At 38.2% G+C, this 17776-nt stretch overlaps 3 protein-coding genes across 4 annotated transcripts; 1 reads left to right on the top strand and 2 right to left on the bottom strand.

Moving 5' to 3' along the window:
• Window positions 1-188: 188 nt before the first annotated feature.
• On the bottom strand, window positions 189-2120 carry LOC126371989 (uncharacterized). The gene has a single exon (XM_050017486.1). The coding sequence runs from the start codon at window positions 2118-2120 to the stop codon at window positions 189-191; it is 1932 nt and encodes a 643-aa protein (XP_049873443.1).
• Window positions 2121-2536: 416 nt separating this feature from the next.
• On the top strand, window positions 2537-4373 carry LOC126371741 (26S proteasome non-ATPase regulatory subunit 11). Its single transcript, XM_050017083.1, has one exon. It carries the CDS (start codon window positions 2685-2687, stop codon window positions 3942-3944), a length of 1260 nt encoding a protein of 419 aa, XP_049873040.1. The 5' UTR covers window positions 2537-2684; the 3' UTR covers window positions 3945-4373.
• A 2297-nt stretch (window positions 4374-6670) lies between these two features.
• On the bottom strand, window positions 6671-17698 carry LOC126371716 (nucleolar protein dao-5). Of its 2 annotated transcripts, XM_050017045.1 has the most exons (12): window positions 17380-17695; window positions 16914-16998; window positions 16507-16577; window positions 15992-16364; window positions 14636-14810; window positions 13367-13446; window positions 12824-13006; window positions 11526-11777; window positions 10842-10964; window positions 9307-9409; window positions 8285-8561; window positions 6671-8014 (listed from the first exon to the last, which is right to left on the bottom strand). In XM_050017045.1, exons 1-11 carry the CDS (start codon window positions 17483-17485, stop codon window positions 8382-8384), a joined length of 1731 nt encoding a protein of 576 aa, XP_049873002.1. In that variant the 5' UTR covers window positions 17486-17695; the 3' UTR covers window positions 6671-8014; window positions 8285-8381. The 2 variants fall into 2 exon arrangements, with proteins under 2 accessions (XP_049873002.1, XP_049873003.1); XM_050017046.1 differs by lacking the exon at window positions 12824-13006 and having other exon boundaries at window positions 17380-17698.
• Between the last annotated feature and the right edge of the window lie 78 nt (window positions 17699-17776).

Raw genomic sequence — 17776 nt, forward strand, 5'->3', positions numbered from 1 at the left:
CAATATCACTAATTTCATCATAAAACAATTTAATCAAGGTACTTCTTTCAAAAACTAAATAGACATTCTGCCATGAAATGAAATCAAACCTGAAATAAACGTAATAAATTCACGAGTACCTATATAAACTACGTTTAAAGCGTTGTAACACGAATATAATTGAAGTTAAAACGAATTCAGCATCTGTTTCACTTTACCGTACTAGCGGATAAAGAGTCGCCTTCCTTTAGCGATGTGTAGTGTAATAAATTAGAATCATAACTCGCTTCACTGCCGCCTTGTGTAAGTAGTGCTGCTTCCAATGCAGCTCGCTCAGCTGCTGCGCGTTCTTCAGCGCGAATTATCTCTCTTTCCACTTCCACTTCTTCTCTCTCTCTTGACATTTTATCTCTGAACTCCATATTTTCCCTATACTTAATGAGGCGCGTAGATAAATATTTTATTGGATCTGCGGGTTGTCGAAGGATAACATCAGCAATGCATTCGCGTAAAGCTGGACCGACAGTACATTTCAAATATTTAAAATCGTCGGTCACATGTGCATCATCCGGACATGGTTCAAACATATCTGCATGGCTTCGAAGCCTTACAAGATTTCCTAAACCATCGTTTTCAAATTCACTAACTGAGTCTTCTTCGCGATAAATATGTTTCCCTTCGTGGTTTATATAGTACCTTCCAAAGTTATCGTAGTAGAACGTGACTCCGTCTCGTTCCTCTTTTATTTTCAGGAGCACTCCAGTCGTATCCATGACATATTCACTGGCAGTAGCATAAGCTTTATAAATTCTTTCTCTTGTCTTAGGATCAATAAAGTACCGTCCGCATTCATCGAAGTAATAAATGTGCTCACTATCATCAGACAGAGGCACTAATTCATTTGCTTCATTAGGCTGGTAAAGAGTTTCGTCTCCAGGAATCTTGTATATTTTTCGACTATTTTCATCTATGTAAAAAGTACCAAGCTCGTCTGTGAACTCTTCTTTCATTTCAGCGGCACTTAGTATAGAAATTATGGATTTATGACTTTTATCACCAAATATCGCTAAATCCCATAAATAGCAAAGTTCTGTAATCAAGCGTTCGCGATCTTCAGGAGGAAGATCATGGTTAAAGATTCTGAGTTGAAAAAAATCCTCACATGCACATAGTTCTTCTTCGGGTACATCATCAAAATTAACATCATTCTCTTCATTTAAACGCTTCAAAGTAGTTTTCAGGTTTTCCAGAGAAGCTAATCGTTTTTCTAAAAAATCTTTTTTATGCTGCAGTGCCATCACTGCCGCTGAAGAAGGTTCGTTTTCCAAACGATTAATTCTGTCCTCCAATATATTAATTTTCTCTACCACTTTACTGATTTCTAGATATCGAGGAGCTGTGCAACGTATCATCGTACTCAATTCTCTACCCTTGTCTTTTAATTCATCAATCATCTTTTGAGCTGAATCAGACTTTAAGGTTTGCACTTCAGCTACAATTTGTTGCAAAGTCTTAGTCAAATCTCCAGTGAGTTGTGGTACATTGAGATTTATGTATTTGGTGAGTTGCATAGATACTCCGTCGTTTATTTTATCTATCCAAGTAAGAAGTTCATCAGCTGCCATAAGAGCATCCTGTTTAAAAGACTCGTCATCGGTAAAATTTCTAAAGCATTTTAATCTTTCCAAAAGATTAGCAATCACTTCTTTGTGCATATCTTCAACTATTTCCAAGTCAGCATGTAAATTGACCTGGTTAATGTTTGATAACTTGGATCGATTTTTTTCCATGTATCTTTGGTAATATTTATGCCTGTGGTTCATAGCATCGATTGTAAAACTAACTGCTTGGTAAATTTCTTCTCTTGGAACATTTTCTTGTATATGTCTCTTATACTGTTCAATGTCATTTACAGCATGTAGCCATTCCAAGTGATAATCAACTATATGATCTATCATATCGTTCTGGCTACTTTTTGTACCTTCTTGGAAATATGTACGTATATTACACATTGTGTTAAAAACGATATCTGAATAATCTTTTCTTGTAAGAAATATTACCGTGGTTTCGTAAAACTGTTTAACTTGTTTTGTAATATCGAACAAAAATTGTATGCTTTCTGGAGTTTCGTTACCTTCCATTTTATGGTTTTTGTATATTCAGAAAACACCAAAAAATATAAATCCCCGTATGTACTACAATTTTTATATTTCAGATTTTCTTTACACTTGTCATTCATGTCAATTTTGACTTAACGGTATTATTGAAATGATTTATAAATACTTTGCAAATAAGACCACCAGTATTCTCCTTGATAGTCGTTTCCATATCTCAGGCGGGACTATGTTATGGAGTCTGGACTGAAAATGGGGCTGGAGCCATCATAGTAAAGTTTATCTTTTTATAAATAGTAGGCAATATAATAAATATTATGATATGTCACAGGATAGGATATATAAAATCCTTTTTAGTTTCAACTAGACAATTTGGGTTTCAGCTGAACCGGAACTGAAAGATATTTTTTTAAATGGTAGTTTTTTATTGTTGGATTGTGGTAACCCTGCCCGCGTCTACGATTTGTTTCCCGAAGAGGTCGTCGATGACTTTGCGATTATACAAAATTACAAAGAAAAAGTGCAGTTGTAGTGTTATTTTACTGTTTATCTGATACTTTTTTTTAGTATAAGCATATAAATATACACATCATGGCCGGAGCGATGTTATTCGAAAGGTCACGCGTCTCGTCGACTAACAGAGAGGAAGACGTCCGCATGACCGACAAAATGGTCAGCACTGGCGAGGTGCCCGACGACGAGGAGAACATACGCGCCAAGGAGCAAGGCATCCTCAATCTTGGCGAGAAGTACAAGAAGGAGGGCAAGGCCAAGGAGCTCGCTGAACTTATCAAAGCCACCAGGCCGTTCCTCAGTCTAATAAGTAAGGCGAAAGCGGCCAAATTAGTGCGCTCCTTGGTTGACTTTTTCCTTGATTTGGAAGCCGGAATCGGTATCGAAGTTCAGCTGTGTAAAGAGTGCATAGAATGGGCGAAGGAAGAGCGCCGCACGTTCCTGAGACAATCCCTCGAAGCAAGGCTTATCGCTTTGTACTTCGACACTGGTATGTACACGGAGGCTTTAGATCTAGCCACTGCGCTGCTCCGAGAACTCAAGAAATTAGATGACAAGAACTTATTAGTTGAGGTGCTCCTCTTAGAGAGTAAAACTTACCATGCCCTTAGTAATTTGCCGAAAGCAAGAGCTTCTCTAACCTCTGCTAGAACTACAGCAAACGCCATCTACTGCCCGCCTAAAATGCAGGCTGCCTTGGACCTTCAGTCAGGTATATTACATGCTGCAGATGAACGTGACTTTAAAACCGCTTACTCATACTTTTACGAGGCCTTTGAAGGTTATGATGGTGCTGACAGTCCTAAAGCATTAACTGCTCTGAAGTACATGTTGTTGTCTAAAATCATGCTCAATCAGGCAGAAGAAGTGGGCTCAGTTTGTGGCAGCAAAGCGGCACTAAAATATGCAGGCAAAGAGCTGGAAGCTATGCGTGCTGTAGCAACTGCATCACACAAGAGGTCTCTGGCTGACTTTCAAGCTGCCCTCAAGACGTACAAGAGAGAATTGGAGGAGGATGCAGTAGTGAGAGCTCACCTAGGTGCCCTTTATGATACTATGTTGGAGCAAAACTTATGTCGTATAGTAGAACCATACATGCGTGTGCAAGTTGACCATGTTGCCCGATCCATCCGTTTGCCTGTAGTACAAGTAGAGAAGAAACTATCACAGATGATTTTGGACAAGAAACTTAATGGAATTCTGGACCAAGGTGAAGGTGTCCTGATTGTGTTTGACGAGTCACCCCTGGAGAAAACTTACGAGACTGTACTGGAAACCATCCACCACATGAGCAAGGTTGTTGATACTCTCTACCAGAAAGCTAAGAAACTCTCATAGACCCATGTGTAAATTGTTGTAGCATTAAAATATATACAATATACTTATATCAAAGTAACATAAATTTTCAGTTCAAATGATTTGTAAATGGAAATATTTTTTGAATGAATGCAAAATTTCATTTTTCAGCCAATAATTTTATAATGTTAAAGCTATACATAGACTGTGGAACAAACTTTCAGAATATATAATTATTATGTATTGAACCATTGTGAAGGTCTTGTAGAGCAACAGGGATACACCTGGTGTGTAGATTGTTGATCAACTGCCTTTTAGCCTCCTTTGTAATTAAAGTATCATGCAGCAGTTATTAAATATCTATTTACTAATCCTTAATTTCATTTTACATACATTTTTTTTTAACTTAAGCTAGTGAAAAATTATAATATTCTGTTTTATTGAGAAAAATAAATGAGGTGTTCTCCGAAATATTGTTGTTTTGACTTACACCCACGCTCCTGCAAGTCATGTTAACTGTTGGCAGGGTCACTGAGTCAGTTGAGGTACGTACATACAATATAAACGGATTTGTAAAATGCAACGAACGCACGACCTTATTCACTCAATAAAGTACGTGTTTGCATTGAATAGATGTGGAATTGACTGTAAAAGGTATTTCTATTGAAGCTGGTTTAGAACAGTCATTTTCTGTACCAATTAAGTACCTACTTCAATCAAATGGAAACAGGATGTGAAGGATATAATAAGATTCCCTCAGCCACAGAGTATTGCGCGTCAAGAGAAAGTCTGCAAAACATAAGCTGTCGTCACCAAACTTCGCCCGCCGACCGATGACTCATTTGTTTTGGCACCTCTGTTTATATTGTGTTCTATAGAAATTTCCATAACTTTCCTTACTATAGATATTTACTTACTCCTTAGTAAATTATGTTTAATTAATTAAACATAAGACAACGTAACAGCAAATACCTACCTAGGTACGTAAACAGGTAGGTATGAAAGTCGTATGAAATAAAAACTCGTCACTACCTATGTTGGAATCATCTTTATTCAAAGTCTTATTACGAATTAACAATCTTAAAGTAGGTATTTGATCTTTTAATTATTATACTATCACTTTTTTTGTAACTTAGCATCACAGACGGAATACGTGTGCGTCAAGCTAGCGGCCTCAAAAAAAAAATGGGCACGAAAAAATAATTTGACCATACCAAAAAATAGTACTCTTATTGAAAAAAATAGTACCTGTTGTAAAAAAATTAGTACCATCACGGTTCTGGATTTATAGCCATGTTTTATTGCACTTGCTAGCTTGACGGTGAGCGAAATTTGGCGAGAGTTAACGACAAGGTCTTTCGCTTTGATTTAAACGCCAAAAAATAGTATCGAAATAGTACTCACCCCCTGCAAAATACCGAAAGTAGTACTTCAACGGTTCCAAAGTTATAAAGGCAGTTCTTTGATCCCGCTAGCTTGACGTTTTGAAAATACCTATTATCTGGGGAACGCTTGCATACTTCAGTATGTAACTAATGTCAATAAACTCGTATGAAATAGTACTCCCTACCATCATAATTTTGATCCGATTCTCTTTGTAGAAATGTTAAAAAATCATCATAACCTATGCCATACATTTGTTGTTGATACAGTCACGTAGACAATTACATAACCTCACAATTTATTCGTAAGTATTGCCATTTTGGAGGTCTACCCTACCATTTCTTTGCACTTCAGTGCTGCTATTACAAAAAATTCCTATTGCATACACCCATAAGCACTAATTTTAATAGAAAATGGCTGCATGGGTCTAGTTCTTATCGAAAACAATCTGTGATTTTAGTACATCATAATACATTTTTAATCTGCTGTTTTATTTTATAATTTATACCTTCATGTTGAATTTGTTACGGATCGAAGTGTTTGTTAATAAACAATTTGCAGTATTTGTAGAATAACTCAAAGAGTGTCAACAATGATATTACTTTCATCTAACAACCCTGGCACTTCACCAATTTTTACCCAAAAATGGGGAAAAATACTGAAATCTGACAACATTCTTGACCATGTGTAATAATTTTGTTCGCGACTGTACTCGTCTTGATAAATGTATGACATAGGTTATAATGACTTTTTGACATATTTCTACAAAGAGAATCAGGTCCAAATTATGATGGTAGGGAGTACTATTTCATACGAGTTTATTGACATTAGTTACAAACTGAAGTATGCAAGCATTCCCCAGATAATAGGTATTTTCAAAACGTCAAGCTAGCGGGATCAAAGAACTACCTTTATAACTTTGGAACCGTTGAAGTACTACTTTCGGTATTTTGCAGGGGGTGAGTACTATTTCGATACTATTTTTTGGCGTTTAAATCAAAGCGAAAGACCTTGTCGTTAACTCTCGCCAAATTTCGCTCACCGTCAAGCTAGCAAGTGCAATAAAACATGGCTATAAATCCAGAACCGTGATGGTACTAATTTTTTTACAACAGGTACTATTTTTTTCAATAAGAGTACTATTTTTTGGTATGGTCAAATTATTTTTTCGTGCCCATTTTTTTTTTGAGGCCGCTAGCTTGACGCACACCGGAATACAGTTATAACTATGACGTCATCTCAAGAGGTCGCTAAACTTTTAAACTAATGCGCATTAAAGTCAAAACATTACTTTTCTAGTATAAAATACCTACCTATCATGTTCTTTCACTTGAAATATCAAATAACTTTTACGATTTACTTGAATTAGATAAAATTGATAACGAAACACCTTCCCGTAACCCATTCAACTACTATTACTATCCAACGACGTAAATCTTATCTACAGATTTGAAATATACCTACTTATAATATTACGTAGGTATAGGACAAATACCACACTCGTGTAGTTACTTACTCATCTCGAATTCTCTAGAACTATTATACTTACCCATTTTTGATACAAATATTCTTCTAAACGCCTTCAAACATAGTAGTAGCGAATAAATCTAGAAACTTTATAAGTAATCATTCCAAACAACAAGTCAAGGCGTTTTAACACTACATTTCTATAACAGAAAATTACTATCGAGTGGGTGTAGTGCGTAAGCTACCAAATTATACAAATAGTTCTACGACCATTTCGAATTCATCTTAAGACTCGGAGTAAGTAGTACAACTTATAGAAAGAAGGTCAAGTTTACAACAAAACAATGTTGGCTTTCTCAACGTTATAAAATAGTCCTGTTGTAGTCCCATCCATCCATCATTGAGAGGGCGCATGCGTGCTGGGATAGAATAAAGAATACCACATGTCGTTTTTGTATCGTGTTAGTATATACTACGTATAGAACGGTAACTCTCCGTCCCACACCAATTTGTATCTGGTGTCGTCTTCCTCTCTGGGTCTTACTTTAGCCTTAAAATGTCCTTAAATAATAATTTACAAGCATATACGTTCGCCTCGTGACGTAAGCATGAGGGAATGTTAATTTGCCGCAACGAACATCAACGTTCTTACCTAAGGTTACGACCGGACTATTTATATCGATGCCCTACATTAGGGTTTGGCCTCATCAATATTGGGAACAGCACATTCTGGACACTACATATAAAAATGACATTCTTACCGTGCGCCGCCTAACGCGTAGGTGAGTGCGAGCGAGACACACTGCAGCTGCGCCCCCATTACCCCTTACTATAGTAACATATTTTATACATCAATGCTCCTTCCGACCATTAAGCCTATACAGTAGGTCCCAGAGGAGGAGAAGTTGGCACCCGATACGAATTGCTACGGCGCGGAGTTGCCTTTCTATACATATATTTATTCTATGGTCGACTCGTACTATAATCGTAGAATAAAGATAAATACAACGTATAGAACGGCAACTCTCCGCTCCCCACCAGCGTCTGAGCTTGGTTTACCTCAATCCCCAAGGTCTTACTAGAATTCAATCGTATGGCATCAGACATCACACACACAGATGCGCGTGTAAGATAATGTCAATCTTCTATCGTGTGGGTTGTGAGGTGGAATACCAACCTCATCAACCCTGGTGTCAGGGTTACTATTGAGCCGCCAAAGGCCCCTGACATGGCTCATGTAACGACATGAAAATCTAATGTCAATGTGTAGTGTGTATCTGATGTGTAGTGTGTATCTGATGTGTAGTGTGTATCTGATGTGTAGTGTGTATCTGATGTGTAGTGTGTATCTGATGTGTAGTGTGTATCTGATGTGTAGTGTGTATCTGATGTGTAGTGTGTATCTGATGTGTAGTGTGTATCTGATGTGTAGTGTGTATCTGATGTGTAGTGTGTATCTGATGTGTAGTGTGTATCTGATGTGTAGTGTGTATCTGATGTGTAGTGTGTATCTGATGTGTAGTATGTATCTGATGTGTAGTGTGTATCTGATGTGTAGTGTCTGTGTAGAACGAGGTGTATGAAGTGTCCGGGGTGTGCTGTAATGTTGTCGTCTTCTCTCTATCTCTGTCAGAGGGCGTCGTTGAGCCGGTTGAAGTCGTCGGTGTCTGTGGGCACGTGCCAGCGAGGGTTCCATATGCCGGGCGGGGTTTTCGGTCGCGCGGGGTTGTTTCGGCCGCGGTGCTTCGAACACCGCGCTATCACCGCCTTTATTTTGTCCGCGTCGTCTGCGTACAGGTCGCCGAAGAACTGTTTGGGGGAAATGATGATTACGTTTCATTTTACATAAAGTACAAACATACTGGGTGTTAGTGACATCGTAACGAATACTGAGGGATGATTCAGCCCATGATTTGCGTTTTTTTAATTATTTTCAATTCTACACTTTTGCTATGGAAAATTCCAAACATACATACATAAACAGCCCACTGCTGGGCACAGGCCTCCCCTAAATTAACCGGAGGGGGTATGAAGCATACTCCATCACGCTGCTCCAATGCGGGTTAGTGGAGATGTTTTTACGGCTAATAGTCGGGACCAACGGCTTAACGTGCCCTCCGAAGCACGGAATCATCTTACTTTTTTGGACAATCAGGTGATTCAAGTCTGAAAAGTCCTTACCAAGCAAAGGACAGTCTCACAAAATGATTTCGACAATGTCCCCATCGGGAATCAACCTCGGACCTCCAGATCGTAAGCCTAACGCTCTAACCACTAGACCACGGAGGCTGTATTATTAACTCAGAATAAAGAGCTGTATCATCCTGCTCACGCATTTGTATATATAGGTTGTATATATTTGTATATGTTGGTTGGTTATAGTGGTAGACAGAGTACCTACCTACAGGTATAGCTTGTAATTTTTATTAAATATAAGACAACCATTGTGACGTAGTGCGAGGAAGGCATCGAGACAAACTTTTGCGGGTTTACCGATGTCTGTATTCCAGTGTTTGTAACATTGTTTTTATAAGAAAAAAAATATAAAACTCACAGCTTTGCATTCATCGCAGCACCACCCGGGCAGAGCGAGCTTCTCTGCTTTCTTACGAACAGTCGGCTCCTTGTACACTGGCTCCACGTTTTCTGTGGCTTTCCTGTACCGAAACAATATTCACTTCAAGTATAAGAATAAAATAAATTTATTGCCAGTAACAATTTACATTTGCTATAAGAACTAGGTAATTATGAATATTACGAATACGGGCAAAATGAAATGGCTCAGCTTGTGCTGTGATGGAGCCATGCTATGGCGCTATCTAGCGCTGGTTTTCAGTCATTTCCTCTTCCTGAGATATTGTGCGGAAGTAATTGTCAACGAGGGCTACTGACATTAAATAGAAATATACAGCAGCTTTAGGTAAAACAAAAACAACTTCAACTACGTCATCTTCAACCAAAAACTAGCGAAATATGGAAACTTAACGCGGACCCACGATTTTGTCCCGTTTGCCGTCGAGACTTCGGGTGTGTGGTGCTCCGCGCCCAAGGATTTCATTTCCGTGTTGGGGAGGCGCTTGAGAGACTTGAGGGTTCCTGGTTCAACAGGATTCCTTGGCAATAACGCGGTAACGCGGCCAGTATAATGGGCACCTTTGAACCAGGTACGAGGGAGGCACGCGCTATTTTATATTGACCAGCATTGTTTGTGCAATAATTTAGAATGTTTCAAATAATTGTAGGATTAAGATTTCATAAATAAATTAACAGAGAGTTGGGTAAGCGGCTAAGGGAACAAGGTGGCGACTCCCAGTCCGGGCATTACTTAGCGCAGCATATTTCCCTCGCCATCCAACGGGGCAACGCTGCGAGCGTGATGGGCACATTCGGTCGAGAGGTGGTAAAAGGGAGCATTTGTAATTGAGCCTACTTGCGTGTACTTTTCTTTCTTTTTGTTTTTTAGTTTTAGTACCTAGTCTAGTTTTAATTATATGTAAGGTTAAGATTAAGAATATTTAAATGATAAGTTTATATTTGTAAAAAAATATATTACTTCATTTCTCAATAATGTGAAAAAAGAAATAATTAAAAAATAAATCTTAAACCGTAGAATAAAGATTAATTATATAGAACGGTGACTCTCCGCCCCGCACTAATTCGTATCGGGCGCCGACCTCGCCCCCTCTGGGTCTTATTTGTCTTAGACAGCCATAAGCCGCTAAGGAGTAAAAGGGAGAGCGCTCGGTCTATGTCCCGCTCGCACTTTAGACGGCACACGGTAAGAATGAGGTTTTCGTATGGAGTGTCTGTGGTGTGCTTCAACAATACCTTGCTCCCTAAGGAATGTTTTTCTTTAATTTTTTTACAAAAAGTACTGGCAGACAAAGTTAATTTTTATTTAGTTTAAAAGTCCCTAAACTATGTCTCTTTTCACGACATTTCCTTTAGAAATGTATACATACATGAGAGAATGGAGTGAGGGGTGGTTTGTGCCTCCGGTTCACTCACTGGGCTTCACGCCGGTTCATCGGTGAGGTCGTGGTAACTTTTCGGTAGACGGTATAGAAATAGGTATTAGTATTATTTTACCTTTTAGCATTATCTTCTATAGGTTTCTCAGTCGGCTCCTGTCGTAGTAGAGAAATGCTGGACTCGTGGTCACTTTGTGTGTTCACGCAGTTCTTATTCTCAACCAACGGTCGCTTTGTGGGGCTGCAACCAAATAACGTAGCATCACGCCGGTATAGCCTAGATAACTAATTATGTTAACCCAGCAAATAGCTGTACCTTAGTGTTTTCACATAAGTATTGTGGAATATAAAATAAAACATAAACAGCACGTCCCACTGCTGGGCACAGGCCTTCCCTCAATCAACCGGAGGGGGTATAGAGCATACTCCACCACGCTGCTCCACTGCGGGTTGGTGGAGGTGTTTGGGCTAGTAGCCAGGGACCAACGGCTTAGCGTGCCTTCCGAAGCACGGAATCATGTTACTTTTTCGGACAATCAGGTGATTCAAGCCTGCAATATCCTTACCAAACAAAGGACAGTATCACAAAGTGATTTCGACAATGTTCCCATCGGGAATCGAACCCGGACCTCCAGATCGTAAACCCAACGCTTTTACCACTAGACCACGGAGGCTGTGTAATATATTTTTTTAAATATATTTTTGTGTGTTTTTCAACATACGGCAGCGATAAGTAGGAAACGCATTCTACTTTCATTTCGCTTCCAGTCAAACACAGAAGCAGTTGCGAAGAATTTGTTACCTTTTCAGTCCTTCCTTCGCGTGATCTAGTATTGAATCTACATGTCGCAATATAGACATACTCGCTTCTTCACAATGAGTTATGTCATCATCATTATTTTCCACATTAGACGGTCTCTGTTCCTTGGGCAAACATTTTTCAGGTTTTAAAGAAGTTTCAGTTTTAATTATAACAGTTAAAGGCTCTTTCTTCAACGGCGACTGGTATTTTGGCACCTTCTTAGGACTCGCTTTGTAAGGACTTCTAGGGAATCTGAAATGGCAAGGTATAATATTGTTTAACATAAACTGCCTATATACGTCCCACTGCTGGGCACAGGCCTCCCCTCAATCGACCAGAGGGGGTATGGAGCATACTCCACCACGCAGCGGTTGGCCCCTATTAGCCGTAAAAACACCACTACCAACTCGCAGTGGAGCAGCGTGGTGGAGTATGCTCCATACCCTCTCCGGTTGATTGAGGGGACGTCTGTGCCAAGGAGTGGGACGTATAAAATCTATCATGTTGCGAATCTGGCATTCAGCGAATCTGGCTTTTTGCGTTATTGACAATTTGCGACAATCTGTTAACGTCTGTCATTTTACGAATCTGTCATTTTGCGTTTTTGTCATTATGCGCCTAAACCGTATATGGGGCTGTTTATGTTTAAGACTCAGAGGGGGTGAGGTAAATAAATCTAGATCGTATCGGGCGCCAACCTCATACCGACTGGGTCTTGCTTTCTTAGTTTTAAATGGCCTTAAGCCGCTAAGGCGTAAGGGCGTAAGGGGGACTGCGCAGATTGTTTGTCTTACTCACTCTTACGCGCTAGGCGACTCACGGTAAAAATTCGATTTTTATATAGAGCAGTGGTTCCTAACCTGGGGGTAATTACCCCCTCAGGGGTAAAATGGAGATTCTAGGGGGGTAACACGGGATGTTGAGCACGACATGAGATGCGCGTTGAGTGAAACCGAACCTAATATTGTCAAACTTGCGAATGCAAAGCAATTTCAACCTTCCCACTAGTTAACTCCGAGATTTATATATTACTTTACTAGTTACCTAAACGTGCATTGTCTTACTTACATAATAAACATATATTCGTTCGAATTTGTGTGGTTTTCATTATTTTAAATTAGGGGTAAACTCAATTTCCATACTTGTTCACAGGGTAGTGATATTAAAAAGGTTAGCAACCACTGGTATAGAGGGGCCAAGGTTTGGTTTGAGTCTGCCAGAATCAGCAACGTATCATTTTATACAAACAATAAAAAAGCTAAAATAAAACCAGATAGATAATCCAATTATCGAAATACCTGTTAGGTTTCAAGATATTAATAGAGTCTTCAAGCTCATCTAATTTAGATATGTCCTTGGGTTTCTTCTCTACAACCTGTATGATGGGACTGTTGGCTTCATCTGGGTACTCCTCATGCTTTAGCTTCGATAACGACAGTGGCTTTTTGAACTTTTGACTGTCTTTGGATATTGTTTTTGATCTGTGAAAGTTTTACAATTTCATTATAATATACAGGGTGGTCCAGAAGTTCACGTTCAAAATGAAAAATTGGATAGAAGGGCTCATTAGCTACCAGAAACACCCCTATGTATGTTCAGCGATTATTTACGGTTTAGGAGATATGACCCAATTTGTACTTTTTTCTAGATTTTCAACCTTACTTCAAAAATAATCATTTTGTCGCTATCCCTTTCTTAATAATTATTTTATTTTACTTTATAACTATGCCTAAGGATGTGTACCGCTAGGTGAAATAAGAAAAACAGTCAAGCGGGCGCGTGGTCTTGAAGGATATGGAATACCAATGTCTGTACATGTCTAAAAGCTAATGTTTACTTACAAGGCAAACTTCCCATCTCCGCTTGTAGGAGATGGTAGTATGGTGTCATCATTTTCACTAGACTCTTGTTTGATAATTAACTGAAATAAACAATTATTAATAGAACTTCATATCAGGCACCTCATCTATCACAAGTACAGGATTTAATCAATTTTATTCTTGAATACACATGTAAACATATATATATATCTCTCTCTATTTAAGAGCTGCGCTCTTGTCGGTGGAGTAATCGCCATTCCTCTCTTCTTCCCGCCAAAACCTTCACCTCCCTATACGACACGACCTGCACCTTCTCTTTTATTTGTTTCAGAAATGTTCTCCTAGGTCTACCCCTTCCTATCTTCCCTTCAATTTTTCCTTTTATATAAACATATGTAAACATATATGGACATTTTATTTTATTGACGTCCACAAACAGCGTCGTCGTCGCTGGTATTATGTGGACCCTGCTGGGTGAACACGAAAGTCGTGTTCCATAAATATGTACTATACATCTTACTACAATCCTCTCACAAGAATGTGTCGACTATATAATGATCTCATTAAGAATGACACAAACATTGTCATTTTTAATGCCAATCACTGGGCTTTTAAGTAAATTATGGGTAATTAAGTAAATTATTACTTACATCAGCAATTATTACTTACAACAGCCTCCGTGGTCTAGTGGTTAGAGCGTTAGGCTCACGATCTGGAGGTCCGGGTTCGATTCCCGATGGGGACATTGTCGAAATCACTTTGTGAGACTGTCCTTTGTTTGGTAAGGACTTTTCGGGCTTGAATCGCCTGATTGTCCGAAAAAGTAAGATGATTCCGTGCTTCGGAGGGCACGTTAAACCGTTGGTCCCGGCTATTAGCCGTAAAAAACACCTCCACCAACCCGCAGTGGAGCAGCGTGGTGGAGTATGCTCCATACCCCCTCCGGTTGATTGAAGGGAGGCCTGTGCCCAGTAGTGGGACGTATATAGGCAGTTTATGTATGTATGTATTACTTACATAATCATCATTGTTCATTACTAACATATTATTATACAATCAATATTTATCTGTGACACCATTAACAATTTTCCTCTATATTTTATATTTTGTCTTTTTCTTTTTGCTATCACAGGTGTTAAGGTCGCTCATACTGTACAACACTTTACTGGTTTTACAATCTGGTATAATACCTTATATACTATTATCCTCTATTATGATTGTTAACTGTTGTGCTCGTATTTTACATAAATAAATAATAAGGCCTTATAGAAATTGAACCGATGATCTTACCTGCACATGAGGATTCTGGCTCCTCACGCCCCCGGAGAACTCCGGGGAGCTCGTCAAGTCCACGACGCTCGCGGACTTGGTGTTTACGAAGTTGAGTCGCATCTGACGCTGCTTCCCGCCTGACTTGCCGGTCATCGTGTAGCTTAGCTTCAGCTGCTTGGGTTCTGGGGTGGACCTGGCATATGAATTTTATTATTGACCAAACCTTTTAATGTAAGTATAATGTGTGTATAGTGTGTGTGTGTGTGTGTGTGTGTTTGTGTGTGTGTGTGGTGTTAGTGTAGTGTGTGTTTTTGTGTGTGTGTTTCTTCTAGGCAACCATAAGATATCTGTGAAAGTTACCTGAACATCATCATCTCTATAGCGTTACCCTTTTTTCATAGGGAGTGCTTACCATACTTGAAGTTTGACAGATCAGTCTTTTACAGATGCATCTGCCTATTTGACCTTCCAACCCAAGAAACTTACTTGAACCTTAAAGTGATAAGGATGCCAATTGCCATGTACCTAATTATGTCTCCTTTTGATGTGCTTTCCTTTTTATCTTGCAATAAAGTGGTTGAGCGCAGGGATTTCGACCCGTAGATTACAGGTTCAATTCCCAGTGGGGACATATCACAAAAATTACTTTGTGCTTAGGATCTTACTGGCTGATCACCAGATTGTCCGAAAGTAAAATAATCCGTGCTTCGGAATGCACGTTAAGCTGTTGGTCCTCGTTACTACTTAATGTAAGTAAGTAGTCATTACATAAGCCATGTCAGGGGCCTTTGGTGGCTCAATAGTAAGCCTGACACCAAGATTGATGAGGTTGGTACTTCACCTCACAACCCACACGATAGAAGAATAAGATAACATGTAATATCTATACAACCAGTATACACATGGGACACTCATATATATAGTGTTAGTTGTAATTGACCTGGTGAAATATCTGTGAATCCACACCTGCGGTCCCTGGGATTGAGAAAGGACCTGTACCCATTAGTTGAATATATAGAATAATTTCAGAATCAGAATTATTCAAAATAATTGTTGTAGGTCCATTTAACAGTTTTGAATCTACATCATTTCGCAAGGTGTTATGGCTAAGCAGAAGAAATGACAAGAAACTGCAACAGCAACACATCTTTTAAATCAGTATAGATATACATTACAAGATATTTAATAACTAAAGGAGCACTTGGCGCTTGATGGAGGAGGCCTATGTCTCAGGACAGCCCGATTAGAATAAGTAATACATATAATAAACCTATGTAAAGTAGAACTGTACATCGGTGAATAAAGGCTATTTTTATTTATTTATTTTATAAAGGAGCACATACAATAGTAGTTATGCATGTAATGTAAACTCACCAACTATCAGGACACTTCTTCTTGTCTCTCGAATCAGAACTTCCACTTAAACTAGAAACAGAAGAACTGCTCTTCAACTTCTTGGAATGTATTATAGGGCTGGTCCGTCCCGGCGTCCCGTCTATCTCACAGATTGACTCATCTTTAATTGACACATCTTGAGAATTCAGCTCTTTCTTAGGAGTTATTAGTAGCTTTTTCTTTACATTCGCTGTAGTTTTAGGATGGTCTGTTAGAGGTATCTTTTCATGCCTGTTTTGCTCCTGTGAGTCCCTTGGTGGTGTGAGAGTTACAACTTCACCACATAGTATTTTGAAGATTTCACTTACAACATTGAAATTTTTTGTTTCATTCAGTTTTGTAACTGCTGCAGCTGCAAAGTCAATGTGATATTTTAGGTTTTATAAAATAAAAGAGCTTAGGAAATATTACAAAGACAGTTGTATATGTGTACATTGAACAAGACCAATGGACTATCCTTTTTCTACTATACTATGTAAATTCTGTGACCATACCTGCTAATTGTATTATTGTTTCTTTTGATTCTATAACTTTTTTTAGCACCTCAGAACTACTGCAAGATTTGCTGAAAACATAGAAGGTCTAGATAAAGAATTGTAGTTTTTGACACAGATATGATAAGTATCATAGTTTACTAGCTAGGGTAGTATATAATGTCATAATATATCATGAATACAATTGCTTAGGTGACTTTTACTGGGATGATGAGAAAGCAAATGCATTATATTATGTGCTTTAAAGAAAATTACAAAAAATATTTCAAAGGCGATAGGTACCTTTTGTTAGTAAAAAAGAAATTAAAATCTAGGTTGGTTAGTACTTAAAAACTACAAGGGACTTCTTATTTTATGGTTTAAAAATTCCACCCTAAAATGTATTGTGACAAATGTTGGAGACTTACTTTTCACATTTCTCCTTTTGCATTGCAAAATCAGCTTTATAACTTTCACATTCATTGCTAATTTGTTCCACTTCTAACATGAGTCCTGTAAATTTAGTAAGCTATAACTAAACTTGTAAATCCATGTATTGAAATCTTTGTAGTCTCACATGTAATTATAATGCTGTCTTTCTCTGTAACTTAAAGCAGTCTTTTATCGGTGTAACATTTTCCTAAGAGGCTATGAATTTTCCTATTTACAAAAATAATTTTCTATTCAGAGTTGATTTTTGACTCCTGTAAACGACACCGACAACGATTCGTGTAATCTTTGGTCCATTCCATGCAAGATATTCCTGCTCTTATCCTTGCCTTTTATCCTTCTGTCTTCCTTTTCACAGTATGATACGACGACTTTATTATAATATATATATATATATATATTATGATATAAACATCGTATTGTAAGCAATACAAATTGGCTCACCTTTAAAATTGAATAAACATTCCTTAAGAGTAGTATCGAGTGCAGTAACTTTATTACTAAGAGATATTTTCGTAAAACTATAGGTTTCTGAAGACACTGTACTCATTCTTATTGAATTATTAGAAATATAAGAAAAATAAATAGTTTGGCGCCATGAAATGAAAACAACAAACAATATTAAATGAAAGAAGCTTGAAAGAAGAGGTTATGTTGTTTGTTTTTTTTTAAGTCTAATTAATTTCTGGCAAAGACTATATAAATTGATAAAAGCTGTTATTTTTGTGTTATTTATTTTACTATTGTCATTTGTCTGACATTTGTTTAACTTTGACAAATCAAATGAAGAATGAAAATATTTTTGTGGTGCAGAAGTAAAATTAACATATTTTTGAGTACC

This window comes from Pectinophora gossypiella, chromosome 13 (assembly GCF_024362695.1).
Source record: "Pectinophora gossypiella chromosome 13, ilPecGoss1.1, whole genome shotgun sequence".
In the NCBI taxonomy this organism is placed as follows: domain Eukaryota; kingdom Metazoa; phylum Arthropoda; class Insecta; order Lepidoptera; family Gelechiidae; genus Pectinophora; species Pectinophora gossypiella.